Genomic DNA, 16370 nt, shown 5'->3' on the forward strand with positions numbered 1-16370 from the left:
CAGGTCATGATCTCAGGGTCCTGGGATCAAGTCCCGCATCAGGCTCTCTGCTCAGCGGGGAGCCTGCTTCCTCCTCTCTCTCTCTGCCTGCCTCTCTGCCTACTGTGATCTCCCTCTATCAAATAAATAAATAAATTCTAAAAAAAAAAAAAAAATCCTGTACTTAATAAAATCAGCAGTTGTTCCCTTTATAACATCTTTATTTGAGGAAATTTATCAGTATATGGACTATACAAAAACAATTTGATTTTCTAAATGATAGAAACTGGCTTCTGTAAACAGTTGAGCCATTCTCAAAACATAATGGGAAAAGTAGGCTGTTCTAAATTATTATTCTAACAGCCAAAAAGCTACAGTATTTTCCTTTTTGTTTTTCAGCTATATTATGCATCAAGTAAGTAGAGATTTTTAGAGAGTATTTCATTTTACTTAGTTTGACTGGCAAGATTGCTTACTAGCAAAAAAAAAAATTCTCTTAATTTTTAAATCAGACTACGTGGAAGAAATAAACAGTTTATCTATTTGTGGTAGTGCATCTCAAGAGGATGCCTTATAGTTGTTTTGCACAGTGATACTTGCTGAGTAAGTGCCCAGTACTTACATGTTGAAAGCTAGAAAGAAGCAGTAAAAATTAAATAAGGAGTGTGCTGAGGGTATGATTTTAGCAGTACTGATGAACTGTTCTTGAGTCCTACCTGCTTTCCACTTCGGAGCCTCCTGTCCCAAGAAGAGACCTGGTTGAAACAATTGTGAAAATGTAAATCTTTTCTACCTAAATCCAAGCAAGAAATTAAGTGTCTATTTTCAATAAAAATATAACAATATTTTCAAAAAGGAATTACACAACAATAGCTAGATAGTGACACAGCTATTTCATAAAATAGTATATGATGCAAACCATGGGAGTTTTTGAATTTAAAAAGAAAACTCAATGCAGAGGTCAAGTAGACACATCAACTTAAAGCACTTATGAAATTAAGCTCCAAGGAATGACATTCTTTAAATGCCAGTATTTTTAAAGCTTTAAAACCAGCTTTTAGCAGGTTATTTAAGCATAGTTATCATCCATAATGAATTTATTTGAAAAGAACCACATAATATTCAGAAATTGACATAATTATATCTCTGGGATATTGGTGCTTAATTTGTAATTCCATACCGTTTTCTTCTGATTGACTCCTATGTAATTCAGTGGCATCCATATTATTTACTCAGTAATCTGTAATTATAGACTTCCTCTAATGAAGCACCCTATGCTTTATTGCCCTATGTTTTTAGGAGCTCTGTGGGTTTCAATTTTAGAAAATTTGAACTTGGAAGAGCTGTTTTTTCCCCAGATGAACATTGTAAAGTGATGAAGAGGTTAATGACTGTTGCCTTGATTGTTTGAAACACCAAAAGGCAGTACCACTTAGTATATAATTACCATATTACTTTTAATATATCTTCTATTTTAATTTAAAGGTTGAATTCAGTTAAACAGTAGTAGCAGTATGTTAAATTTACTATGAATATCTACCTTAGGGAATTTTTTTATTTTGGGAAATGAATTGTTTTTCTATTGGAGAAAAACTTCCTTTAATTTAGTAAAGCATATAATTAAGATCTATATAAAATTTAATTATTTACTAGAGTAGAATATTGTTAATATGTATTTGTAAAAATTATCTAAATTACCTAAATTTAGGTCATTCATTTCTATAACGCTCACTGTGAACTTGATCCCGTGAATAGATCTGGTGAGCTTAAGTATATCCATATAATAATCTGTCTAAAAGCTCTATCCATTTAAACTTGAAAGTATAAATCTTTTTATCTTTATCTTTTTTTGTTGTTGCTTTTTTCTTTAGAATTTGCATTAATCTTTTATTTCTTAAATTAGGTACATGAGGGAAAACATACAGATGTGAACATTCAGGATATGTATCAGGAATGATAAAGAGAAGTAGGCTGGATGGTATGGTTGGAGGAGCCAAAGAAAAAAATCTGGAAATAATTAATAAGGCTACTATTCTGGAAATATTAATAAGGCCAATAATAAATAAGGCCATTGGAGTTATTGGATCTGATGAGCATTGAATCTTGGGAAAGGGGATAGTGTGATTAGAGTTAGAGTTTAGTAATAGGAAAGATTAGAAACAGAATTCCCCAAGTTGATTCATTATTAGTTGTCCAGATTAAGGGATGAATGTTAGACGTTGAGAAAAACTCTGACTGTGAGTTACAGGCTGTAAAGAAGTGGTACAGCTTAGTCACTGTTTGAATTTGGAGATGAAGATTCCAGGCCTGGGGAATAATCAGAAATGAGAAAATTTGGATGAAAAGTCACTAGGAATATGGTTGGGTGGGGAATTCTGCAGATGATTACAATAGTCTTAGTACACATTTTCCAAGGTGATGGGAAATTTTGTAAATAACATTATTTGGAAGTAGCCGATGATTTGGGCCTATAGTGGAAATAAGAGTTGATAGCAGGGATTCAAATTAAGGCATCTCCATCATGGAAAGGAACTAAAAGCCTTGAAATTGATCATTTCCCACTGTATAAGAGACAGAAAGGCCACAGACTACCAGTGACACATTGGTATGTTTTCTAATATCTTTCAGCAATTTGTTTCCATTCCATCAGGAGACAGCAATGAGATTGCTGGGTAGACAAATCATTCTGGTTGATTGAGAAAGTATCCAGGAAGTATCTAGTCAGACTGGCGTTTTCTCCTGGAGCAGATTATTGAATTCCTCTTTAGAATTTATTGAGGGATTTAGATCAGGGCTTAAAGGTAAATCTGTCTCTCTCCCATTTTGAAACATCAGTGTAAATTACACTATTGAGTTAGGATAATGCATATCAGAAGTACATACCTTCAGCTCCATTTTGGAGCCAAGTGGCAATAGGCAGCTTCTTAAGAATTGCTTACTATGTTTTGTACCATGTGATCCTCCCCTACTTTCAGATTGGTCCCAAAATTGATTTTTGACTCAAGGACAACCATCTATAGGCTGATCTATTTCAGAAGAGATGACCTGTCATAAATACTCTTCCCAAAAGTCTATAATGTACTGGTTGAAACTATTTAACTCTTTTTCTTGGGGAGTTTGGATTCAAAGACACAAAGAAAGAGAATTAGTTCACAAATGGCAGAAGAGCAAATAAAAATAAATAAGAGTAGATGCACATGGGTAAGTGTGAGTGGACATCAAGGTAATAAAGTAATGTTAACAGATGACTAGGGCTATTATTGTAGCTAGAAGGTTAGTCATGATTGTATGTTGAATGGTATTTCAGTTCTTCATGATGCCTGACCATGTAGCTGCTGAAAGCTGTTTTTCTATTCCTCTTTATTTCTGCATACATCCTTACACTAAACCCCCACCTTTGATTTTTGTAAGCCATCTAACATGTTCATCAAGAGGAGTATAACAGTAGCCAGTTAAATAAAAGAAATTCTCTCTTTTCCTTTTCCTTCCTCCTTGCTCCACCCCAGTAGTGGATCTAATTACTCCATGAGAGTGGAGTATGGTGGGGGAGAAGTGGAGAAATAGATTATACTACCCATTCTCCCTTTCACATACCCGGGTCCAAATAACTAACCAGGAATGGGGGACAGAAACACCTTGAAGCAAATATAAAATTATTATTTAAACTACAATCAGACCATTATGGAAGCTTGCTAAAATACCATTAAGAGACATGAAAGGGAGATTGGACATTACATGTCTAGGAGCAGTGATGGAAAAAACAAAAAACAATTTTATGTGTGTACCTTTACTGAATTGAGACTACACATAAACCAGTTGGTTATACCTGGCTTTTTACAAATTGCTTTTGGTTTTTGGGTTTTTTTTAAGTAAAAGTGTAAAATATCACCATGTTAAAAAAACAATATGATATGGTCCTCAATTTGAAAGGGGGTAGTTGTAATAACAAATGAGTTTGTAAGAGTGTATACTCTCTGAGCATTCAAAAATATGTGGTCAGAAAAATACACCCAAATACACAAGATGAAACTACTTGTACTTTAAAAATAGATAAGCAGCAGTTCAGTTCCTCTGCCTTCCTGGCTGAAGAGTTGACTCTATAGAATCTAGAAAACACAGGAAGGAGAACACCAAATTTGAAAATTGGGCTTGCAGCTGATGAACTGTCCACTTGTTTCATATATTCCCAGCATCAGTGATTAAGAGTATCTGCTCCCTCATTTACAACATTTGTTTTATTAGTTTTAAAGACAGAATTTAGTGTTTCATCAGTTGCATATAACAGCCCGTACAACATTTTTATGCTTAGTGGTAGGCTGCCACTATTGCTATGGTGAATGACAGTTGTTAAAACTGCCTGACTGGGGGCGCCTGGGTGGCTCAGTGGGTTAAGCCGCTGCCTTCGGCTCAGGTCATGATCCCAGGGTCCTGGGATCGAGTCCCGCATCGGGCTCTCTGCTCGGCGGGGAGCCTGCTTCCCCTTCTCTCTCTCTGCCTGCCTCTCTGCTTGCTTGTGATCTCTCTCTCTGTGTCAAATAACTAAATAAAAATATAAAAAAAAAAAAAAAAGAAAGAAAACTGCCTGACTGGGTGCCTGGGTGGCTCAGTTGGTCAAGTGACTGCCTTCAGTTCAGGTCATGATCCTGGAGTCTGCGGATCAAGTCCGCATCGGGCTCTCTGCTCAGCAAGGAGCCTGCTTCATCCTCTGACCCTACCCCCTCTCATGCTCTCTCATTCTCTCTCAAATAAATAAATAAAATCTTTAAAAAAAAAATAACTTGCTTGACTGTATTCTCATAAGGACCATTCTGGAAAAGTCACTTTTATCCCACACATACCTTGTATCTGTACTAGGCACTAAAGAAGATACAAGTAAATATTTTGCCTCATGATGGTGTTCTGGAAGCTAAAACTATTTCTCTCCCTCTCCTCCATCCTGGTCATGGGTTTATATTTCTTATGAAGATGGTTAGGCTTATTGTACAGTACTGTATTGTGATATGACAGACGGGTTGAAGTCCATAGATAAGGAGCGAGGTCTTCTGTAAGGAAGCTAAAATTACTCCCTGTCCGGCGGCCTGGGTGGCTCAGTGGGTTAAGCCGCTGCCTTTGGCTCAGGTCATGATCTCAGGGTCCTGGGATCGAGTCCCACATCGGGCTCTCTGCTCGGCAGGGAGCCTGCTTCCTCCTCTCTCTCTCTGCCTGCCTCTCTGCTTACTTGTGATCTCTCTCTGTTAAATAAATAAATAAATCTTAAAAAAAAAAAAAATTACTCCCTGTCAGTCATGCATGAAATCAGCACATGGAAAGCAAGTCTCCCACTGACCTTTGGGAAAAAACCCTTCTCTTTTTGTAACTTTTCTTTTGGAACTATACTTTAAGGACTCTTAAATATATATCCACATAGAAGTGTATATATATAATTGTTGCTTCATTATCCTGTCTCATTCTTGGCTTTGGCCCTCTACATGAAAGTATCTCATTTTCAGGAAGGCTGATATTGACTGCTTATGTTCCTTCCTACTTTCCATTCATGATGAACTTTTGTTTTACTGATATGGAGGTTGCCAAGGTACTTCAGTATCTCAGAGGCTAATTGTGATCTCCACAGGTGCCTAGACCAGCATGAAGTTGATATTGACTATGCATACTCTAGAGCGAGGGTCAAGAACATTTTTTGTAAAGGACCAGATAGCATTTTCGACCTCATAGGCCAAAGTTTCTCTGTCATAACTACTCAACTGTGCTGTTGTAGCCTGAAAGTGGCCATAGACAATACACACTGAATGAGCATGGTTATCATCCAATGAAGGTTATGGACTGAAATTTTCATGGAGCACGAATAGTATTCTCTTTTTTGTTGTTGTTGTTTTAAAAAACCTTTAAAATGTTTTTAGACATTAAAAAAAAAAACCTTTAAAATGTGAAAACCACTGTTAGTATGTGAGCTGTTCAAAAACAGGTGGTAGATTGGACTTGACCTCTAGGGCTATAGTTTGCCAACACCATCTCTAGAAACATACTCTCTCGTTCTTTTTTTGTTCCCAAGTTCTAATGCTCCCAACTGTGACCTTGAATGAGTTACTTCTCCTAAATATGCTTCAATTTCTTTACCTGGAAAATAGGTTGGTGGGGGGATTCAACTTAAATCCCTTAAAACAGGCCTGACATATGAGAAGTTCTTAATAAATCACTGATACTATTAATTCCTACTTCCAAAAAACATCTTTCTTTCATCTTTTCAGAAAGTAGATTAGATTTCCTTTGGTGGATGGTTTTGAATTAACTTAAATTGATTCTTCTCCCAAGTTTGTTTTTGCATAATTTTCCCTTCACAAGTATTCCATGACCTTAGTAAATGATTGATTTTGATAAGATACACACAGTGTTTCAAAGGTTCCTGTGAAATATTAATTATTTAAAATACTGAATGTGAGATATTTTACCAGAGGCATCAATAGTAATCTTACGGTAAGTGCTAACATTCAGGTTTGTTGGGTGTTTATTTTTAGGACGTGTAATTTTCTTCTCCCAATCTTGTAGCATACAGGTAACTAGGAAAAAAATGAATATGCATAAACATTATTCTTTAACGGCTATTTAATATCAAGCTGTCTTACCATAGGCAAATTTCCAGAAATGTGCCCCAGGCCAAAAAAGTTTCTTCACTATAACTCTACCATTAGAAATCCATTCATTTGTGTTAACAAGTTTTCTTAGTTACAGATACATCAGGGAAAGTTAACTTATCAATTCAGTTACCCTGACAAACTTAGGTAGCAGCTACCATGTAGATACTTGGGTAGAAATCACCTCATCCCCCACCATTCATCACTTTAGAGAAGAATATCAATTTATCTTGTGATTCCTAATATAGTATTTATTTCCTGACAAAATGTACTAAAACATTAACCTTAACAGTTAAAGAAGAGTAGTATTCACTATGAAGTTTATCTAGGGTCTGATGATTTACCTCACTATAGGAAACTGTTAATTACCTGTTCTGGCAAGGAGATGAGATAACAGAATAAATTAACTCTCTAACCAACATTTTCCCTGTACTTTTAACTTTAATTGCTCTCAGGTTAATTTTGCTCTTTGGTAGGTACTATTGCTCTAGTCTTCAACCTGGGAGCATAACATTTTTCTGTTTTGTTTTACAAATTTTCTAGTGCCACGTAATGTAATTACTACACTGCCCTTAGCTCATCCTGTGGTTTCTGATAATTTCTTTTGAGCTCCTGTGTCCTTTTTTCCCTTGTAAAAGTTTTCTTCTTTTCAACAGGAACATCTGCCTTCATTATTTTCTTTAAACCTTTATACATTCTATGTATATCCTCTTTTAATCTCTTTGGAGTTGTATCTTGATTTTCTTAAATATTTGCCATTGCCGTAAATAACTTCATAGACTATTATCTTATTTACCATCTGTTGATTTTCCAAATTGCCATTTTCTCCATTCTTCACTCACTTCTAATTAAACTGTAAACTAACAAAAACTTCCCAACTACAAACTAACAAAAACCTCCCATCAGGTGTAGGCTTTCTAGACTGAAATACAAGTTGCCCAGGCTTTGTCATATCTGTTGATACATGGTTTGATTTCTTTTCTGACTCATTTATGGTATTAGTATTATCTCTTAACAGATACTATGGTCCTGCAGCACACTGTGTTATTTTGACCATATTGTATTTGCCTTAGTCTATTACCTATACTTTGTTGAATTGTAAGAGCTGTTTTTTAAGATCCCAGAGAAGAAACGTTATTTACCTCTTTTTTGGTAGGTGAGCCATCTTCCAACTTTGTGCGATCTACAAATCCATGCATCTTGCAGCATTGTCTTAATCTGGACCATAATATGTAGAGTGAAAAAGATTTAATCTAACACTGATTTTTCTTGTACTCTACTTATCACTGCCTTCTTATCCTGCCAACTTCCATTTACTACTGGTCATGACCTTGCTCACAAAACCAATTTTACTTTTCTATTTAGTCTTTCACCAGTAATGCCAAAATTTTGCCCAGGGTTATAGGCAGAATAATATTTGTCACTGTAAATTAAATTGTATTCTTGTATAACTGATTTCTCTCCCACTCTGGTCCATTTTGTATACTTCTCTGAGGCTGACCTTAAATGTTACCTTTCTCATGTCACTGTTGTGCTGCCTTTTTAGTGTCCCTTGAAGCATGTTCAGGTTTCTTATTTTAATACCCAGAGCCCTTTAGAACTTTGCTCTGATCTAATCTATCCAGCTATAACTCCTGTACCTTTCATCTATGTTCTCTTCCCATGGCTTATCATGCAGACTGTACGTATTTGATTCAGACAGCTCTACTTATTCAAAACAACCTTGACATATTTTACCCTCTTAAAATTATATGATCTGAACAGGTAAAGTTAATATATGATGATAAAAATCAGAGCAAATATTGCCTCTAAGTGGTGGAGGCAAGAGGGATCTTACGGGGGGGTAATGGACAGTTTCAATGTCTTGCTTGTGGTAGTAGTTACATCGTTGTAGGTACTTGTGAAAATTCATCAAATGTATGCATAAGATCTATACTTTACAGTATTTGTAAATTGATATACACACAGAGAGCAAGTGAGCATGTATGTGTGTGCTAGGAGTTAATAAATCTAGATTTTAGTGTTCTCCAACCAGTCATTATGCAACCTTTTCAATGTAATGTTTTCAGAGGCTGAACTTAAGTTCTAATTTTTCCATGAGTCTTTCCCAACTATTCTATTCCACAGAGACCATAGATTTATTTTTTTTAATTATATAATCTACATATTATCTCACATGATAGGGTCCTACCTTCAGTAAGAAGCCTTTTGCTTCTTTTGGGTCACTTTAAACTGATTGGTTTTTGATAATTTCTTAAACTTTTGAACAGATCAAATTTTTTTTTTAATATTTTATTTATTTATTTGACAGAGAGACAGCGAGAGAGGGAATACAGCTTAGTCATTTTTGAGAAGTAATAAACTTTAGTCATTTTTGAGAAGTAATAAACTGGAGTTGGGTCTTAGTTAATGGGAATGCTCGAGACAAGAAGTGTTAGTTCTTAGAGGAATAAGGGATATTGTAATTAAAAATGTTAGATAAAAAGAAAGGAGATCTCATAGTATTTTCAAAAACTGTGAAGGGTCAGAAATTTTATCCTACTTATACGCTAACAAGTAAGCTTGCCAAAGTTTCAGGGACACTTATATAACAAGACTCCTGGGTCAGAGACAAAGAATTCTTGTTATTCACAGTACAGCCAGCAGTGTGAGCTTCATGTTCATACTGCTTTCCCATACCTTCCAATTCCTGAGTGACAACACCAAGGTGAGTTCAGGTGGATGCTATGCACACAGTGGGTTTGTGTTACTGCTGAGGACCCAAGTTTTAGGGAACCCAAATCTTCTATAATGAAATGAAATGAACACTCTGTAGGGAATTGTAATCTATCATTACACTTAACCCTCTGCTCTGAAGGGAGACACTGTGTATTTCAAGTCTGTTGATTACAAAAACAGTCTTGAAAAGATAGTTCAGAACAAAGGTCATCAATGCTTATGCTCGCAAAGTATGCAGAAATGTGAGAAACCCACAGAGAATTGCCTCTAAATAAGTTTGTGCAACCACTACGGAATAGTCTTGCACAAAGGTGTACCAGAGATATTTTATTTACCTAGTGCTAATTTTAACCTATGGCATCTCCAAACTCTTTTGGGGAAATTAAGTCAACACAACACAGGTGATGTGTGTGTTGTGATGATGAGAATTGAAATCAGCACACATTCTGTGTCCACTGAATGACCAACACCACTGGGAACATGAAAGGGAAGGTACAACGCATCCCTTTCATTTTACCCAACATATATAGTTCACACAGGGCCCCACTGGACTGCTTGTAACCACTCTACCTCCTTAATACTTATCTCTGATCTAATTTCAGGATGAAATGTTAGAAAGTTGCCTCTGAATTTTTATTTCCCAGACATGCCCATGTATTACCATTTAGGGCCTAAAAACATTACCATTTTTTTCCTTGATACTCTTTCACTGAGTAAAATAAGTATTATAGGAAAACACAGTTTTCTGTGTAATTCAATAAAACTAGTTTCCTTTTCAATGAAAAATACACATTTTTTCCCTGAGTTTGACCTCATAGACCAAAAAACAGAAAATAAAAACATCTACTCATTACAGATCACATCTAAGTAAGAATTAATGGTTCTGTGAACTTGCAAATTCTAAGTGAATTATCAGTCTCACACAATTCAGTCACATACCAGATTTCACTGAAATTCATTTAAAATGAAGGATAACATCTTTCAAATGATCATGTTGACTTCTATTTTGTTTTAGGAAGAGTAACTGAAATATGAAATTTTTCTAAGATGTATTTGTAAAACCTTCATTCCTTCAAGTTACGTATTTAATGAAAACCTCTCAATTCTTTGAAAAGTTACGAAGCAAATGATAAAGTAGTAGTAGACTGAAACCTATATTACTTTCCTTTAATACATCAGTGATAATTACAAAGACCTGGCCCTTTTTTTTTTTTTTTTAGTAGAACCATCTACACATGCCTTCTCAGCAGGGACAGTATCACCCCAAGGGGATGAATATTGGTTCTTGCCAGGTAGGCAGAGAAAAATCTTGGATATTACAATTGTTAATGGCTCTCCAAAGGGCCACACTATATAAACAGATTATACAGTAAATCTATTATATTGAATTTTAATGGTAGGACAATTAGGAAAAAGTGTCTAAAAAGGCTCCTCAGCAGGAGGGGGAAACTAACAAAAAAAATGGTTTAGAAAAGTGATCTAGCATAATATTTTGACGAGTGGTGTGTTCAGATGACAACCATTAATTAAGTAAAGGGATTTATTTTTAATTCCTCTCTATATCATATTTGTTCCATTTTTAATATTTACACAGTATCATTACATTGAAGAATTTTAATGAAATGACATCTATGTCATTGTTATAATTTTTAATGTCTTAAAATTTAATAATTGCATATTATTTATGTAAAATAATAAATACATACTGTTTTGTAGTCTTTTTTTTTACTTTTATACATATATTTATTTTTCTCTGCAATCTTTATAATGACTGTTTTTATAAGGATACATGAAATTGATTTATACTCTGTTTCTCTTCTGGTTATATTTCTATATCTCTAAAAATTCCTTTCATGTTTCTATGTAATTCTGCTTCTACTGACTGTCTATTAAAAATTGGGATCCTCAGGACACCTGGGTGGCTCTGTCGGTTAAACATCTGCCTCAGCTCAGGTCATGATCCCAGGGTCCTGGGATGGAGTCTCACATCAGACTCCCTTCTCAGCTGGGAGTCGTCTTCTCCCTCTGCCTCTCCCCCTGCTCGTGATTCTCTCTCTCTCTCTCTCTCAAATAAATAAAATCTTTTAAAAAATAAAATAAAAATTAGGGTCCTCGGGAATTGCATCCTGTAATGTCTTCTCTTTTCATATGGTATATCTGGGTGATCTCACCCATCTTCCAATAGTACCCAAATCTTTAGATTCAACCCAGACTTCACTCCTGGGTTCCAGATTCGTATTTCTAACTGCTTACTAGATATGTCTACTTAAATATTCCTCAAAAAATAATCATATTTTCTCACCTGTTTATCCCTGGTGATCTAGATTCCTTCCCTCACCCTTGATCTCGCCCCCTCAGCCAGGTCTTATTAACTGTATTAAGACCTTCAAAGTATCCACCCTCTCCATTTGTTCTTCTATCCTTTTAGTTCACTTCTTTATCTCTTCGACAATTACACTATACTTCTAGCCATTTTTCTGCCTTCTGTTACACCATACTCTGAGTCATTCTCCACAGTGCTGTCCAGCAAGTCTTTCTAAAATGAATGTCTAATCAAGTCACTTTCTATTTCTTATAGCTGTGTTTCCCAATACCGTAGCCACTAGCCACATATAGGTAATGAGCACTTGAAATGTAGTTAGTCTAAGTGAAATGTGCTAAAATAAAAACACGCTGGATTTCTGAGACTTAATCTGATAAAAACACTTTAAAAAATAAATATTTTTGTATATATTGAGTTAAACATTTACTTAATATATGAAAATTGATTTCATCTGTTTTTATTTGTTTTTTAAATATGACTCCTAGGAAGTTTAAAGTTAATTATGCAGCTCATGTTTTTGGCCTACATTATATATCTATTGAGAGTGTTGAGCATTATAGAATAATGCTCAAACCCATATCATAGAATTATGCTCTTTTATCATTTGGTCACCATATGCCTTCCCCATTTTGTCTTTTATTAGCTTCATGCAAAGAGAGCTGGTCTTGGTGTCACATTGACATGGGCTCATACCTGGGCCCCTCCACATGCTAGCTGTGTGATCTGGAATAAGATGCTTAAACTCTAAGTTTCAGTAGCCTCAGCTGAAAAACAGAGATGATACCTATATCAATGTGTAGTTGGATTAAAAGATACAACAAATGTGAAGTGCTTACTGCCTAAAATGTAATTCTCCCAGGTACATTCTAGCCATGCCAAACTACTGTCAGTTCCTCTTTTCTTTGTACTGTAGAGAGCAGGTGATGGTGCAGATGTGTCTGCAGCTTTAATATTCCTAAATGTTTATAATCCCCCTTCCCTGGTTAGTCCCTGGGGCTCTATTTCCCTTTGATCTGTCCTGTTTTTACCAAATTTTGGACCAGAGAACCTCTCTACTCCCTTTGTTTTTATTTAATATCATGTCCTAGAGAATTCATTTTAAAAGAACAAATGATTGATATAACATTGTAAAAAATCTCAAGTCAAGTAAAGGGCATAATCAAAAAAGGTTTTAGCTTGTTCTTGCCCTGTAAGAGAATATTTGTGCGTGTGTGTGTGATATGATACCCCATAGTCGTTCTTTAAACAAAGAAGGATTTAAATTGAACTTAAGAATATCATCAGAAACAGTTCTTTTCTCCCTCGCTCCTGCCTTCTTCTTCTCTTAAGCCTTCTGCTTACCAATGTCCTCTACCCCAGGCCCACACATTTAGCAACCACTCAAATTAACCACTTAGTTAGGGTACTTTTATCATCCGCTAAACCAGATAGGAAGATGGATCTCAGCTCTCTCTGGATTATCCACAGTATAGTAGCATTTCTGACAATAAATACCTTGAGACAAATGTTTCTAACAAATCTTTAAAGTGTTTTTGAGGGCCAGAATTGTCAAAGATAAGAATAGGGTAAAATGTTTTAAATGCATTTGCATTAGGAATTTCCATGTACATCTTTTGAATACTCTGCTTATGGAATCTTAACAGTTCTTTTCCCATAGGAAAAATTTAGAAATCCAACAGCATTCTAAAAGGGATGATGAAAAAAAATTTTTTTTAAAAGTGATGATGAGATTCTGGTTAATGTCTCTCAAACGTAAAAGGCACCCTTTCAAATGATGTGGTCACCTTTTCCTTCTACAATGTCAGCATCTTGAAATTGGTAAAGGATATGGATTAGGTAGGAATTGAATGCAAATGTGTTTTTGCAAATAGTGTCTTCTGAGATAATCACAGATGGTGGTTGAATGCTGAAGGTATTAATACAATCAGTATTTAATCTTGTATAACTCTGCTTCATCCGATCACACCCTACACATTGATTGCATTAAGCCAGGTCATTGGTTTCTTGCTTAGGAATATCTTAGAAGAATCTTAACAGGAAGGCCCAGTAGCTGATCAGCTACTGTTTATTTTCATACTGTGTCATCAATAATACAAAAGACAAGGTCCTCAAGTTCAAAGAACAGTGGGATTGGCATGAATTTTGCTTAATGGTGCATAATAAGCAAAGTAGTCTGTGGTGCCAGAAAGTGACAGCATCCATTATGTTTAAACAGATATATGTCTTTAATTTAGGGATATTATATAATCGGACAGGAGCTTTCCCCTTTACTTTCCTGTAGTTTAATTGCTCTAAGATTAATTCTGATTTCTCCCTCCCTCCAGAGGGTGATGAGACTGGTGTGATGGATAATCTTCTAGAAGCCCTACAATCAGGTGCAGCATTCCGAGACCGCAGAAAGCGAATTCCAAGGAATCCAGGTAAAACTTCTTCTGGTTTACACGGTATTATAAAATGTGAATATTCCAGTTTACATGGTATTATAAAATGTGAATGTTCATAGCCAACTACTACCCCCAAAAAACCTTCCTCGTGAATTTTTTCAGTAGTCGATCTCAGTTCATGTATTAAGAAGTCTCAACAGGCTTCTATGTGTATGTGAGCACAAGTTTCAACTTGGTAAATGTATCTTCAAATAACTGTGGACTCCGCAAAAGAATTTCAGAAACAAGTACTCCTGCTGCATTTAATATTAAATATTTTAATTGTTGTTTTATGTGCATGTGGTTTGGGTGGAACATGTTTTAAAACATAAATGTAATTAAATAATTAAAGGTAATTGACCCTAGGGATGTCACTTTAGCTATTTACAGGTAAGGAAACTGAAATAATGCTTCTTTCTATAAGTGATTTTGGCTTTGTAGTAAAATCCATATCCCATTCTCTGGATTACTAAAGAGAGGAAAGGTACAGTAGTATTAGAAAATGGTCTGTCTTTTCTCTTCATACCCTATGGCGGAGGTAAATAATAGTTCCTCTCAGAATAATCCAGGTAGGTGAGCTATCCATATCCTTTAAGGAAATTTCTGTATTTTTAGTTTATCTCTTCTACAAAGGAAGAACAAATTAGGTATATTGATTTTAAAAGCCTTCCATTTTATACTTTTCTTTATTTGTTTTCTTTTTTAAATTCTTTTATTTCTTTCCTTTTTTTATTTCTGAACCTCCTTTTATCCCCTTTCTCCCCTCTCACGATTTGGGATCTCTTCTGATTTGGTTAGAGCATATTTTCCTGGGGTTGTTGCCACCCTTTTAGTATTTTACTTGCTCCTTCATATACTCTTATCTGGACAAAACGATAAGGCGGAAAAATTTACCACAAAGAAAAGAACAAGAGGCAGCACCGAAGGCTAGGGACCTAATCAATACAGACATTGGTAATATGTCAGACCTAGAGTTCAGAATGACAATTCTCAAGGTTCTAGCCGGGCTCAAAAAAGGCATGGAAGATATTAGAGAAATCCTCTCGGAGATATAAAAGCCCTTTCTGGAGAAATAATAGAACGAAAATCTAACCAAGTTGAAATCAAAAAAGCTATTAATGAGGTGCAATAAAAAATGGAGGCTCTCACTGCTAGGATAAATGAGGCAGAAGAAAGAATTATTGATAGAGAAGACCAAATGACAAAGAATAAAGAAGCTGGGCAAAAGAGGGACAAACAGCTACTGGACCATGAGGGGAGAATTCGAGAGATAAGTGACACCATAAGATGAAACAACATTAGAATAATTGGGATTCCAGAAGAAGAAGAAAGAGAGAGGGGAGCAGAAGGTATACTGGAGAGAATTATTGGGGAGAATTTCCCCAATATGACAAAGGGAACGAGCATCAAAATTCAGGAGGTTCAGAGAATGCCCCTCAAAATCAATAAGAATAGGCCCACACCCCATCACTAATAGTAAAATTTATAAGTCTTAGTGACAAAGAGAAAATCCTGAAAGCAGCCCGGGAAAAGAAGTCTGTAGCATACAATGGTAAAAATATTAGATTGGCAGCAAACTTATCCACAGAGACCTGGCAGGCCAGAAAGAGCTGGCATGATATAGTCAGAGCACTAAACGAGAAAACCATACAGCCAAGAATACTATATCCAGCTAGGCTATCATTGAAATTAGAAGGAGAGATTAAAAGCTTCCAGGACACGGGCACCTGGTTGGCTCAGTGGGTTAAAGCCGCTGCCTTCGGCTCAGGTCATGGTCTCAGGGTCCTGGGATCGAGTCCCACATCAGGCTCTCTGCTCATCAGGGAGCCTGCTTCCTCCTCTCTCTTTCTCTCTCTCTCTCTCTCTCTCTCTCTGCCTGCCTCTCCATCTACTTGTTATCTCTCTCTGTCAAATAAATAAATAAAATCTTAAAAAAAAAAAAAAAAGCTTCCAGGACAAACAAAAACTGACAGAATTTGCAAACACCAAACCAGCTCTACAGGAAATATTGAAAGAGGTACGCTAAGCAAAGAGAGACCCTTAAAGTAGTAGATCAGAGAGGAACAGAGACAATATACAGTAAGAGTCACCTTACAGACAATACAATGGCACTAAATTCATATCTCTCAATAGTTACCCTGAATGTAAATGGGCTAAATGCCCCAATCAAAAGACACAGGGAATCAGAATGGATAAAAAACAAAACCCATCTATATGTTGCCTACAAGAAACACATTTTAAGCCCAAAGACACCTCCAGATTTAACGTGAGGGGCTGGAAAACAATTTACCATGCTAA

The 16370-nt window shown here is 35.8% G+C and overlaps 1 protein-coding gene across 9 annotated transcripts in view; it reads left to right on the top strand.

Annotated features, from left to right (window-relative positions):
• Positions 1-16370, top strand: part of DIAPH2 (diaphanous related formin 2) — a 1001991-nt gene that overhangs the window by 816406 nt on the left and 169215 nt on the right. For all 9 annotated transcript variants that reach the window (XM_059156886.1, XM_059156884.1, XM_059156888.1 and 6 more), the window contains one exon: positions 13974-14069. In XM_059156886.1, coding sequence (XP_059012869.1) covers positions 13974-14069 — 96 coding nt within the window. The remainder of the gene's footprint in view (positions 1-13973; positions 14070-16370) is intronic.

This window comes from Mustela lutreola, chromosome X (assembly GCF_030435805.1).
Source record: "Mustela lutreola isolate mMusLut2 chromosome X, mMusLut2.pri, whole genome shotgun sequence".
Taxonomy (NCBI): Eukaryota; Metazoa; Chordata; class Mammalia; order Carnivora; family Mustelidae; genus Mustela; species Mustela lutreola.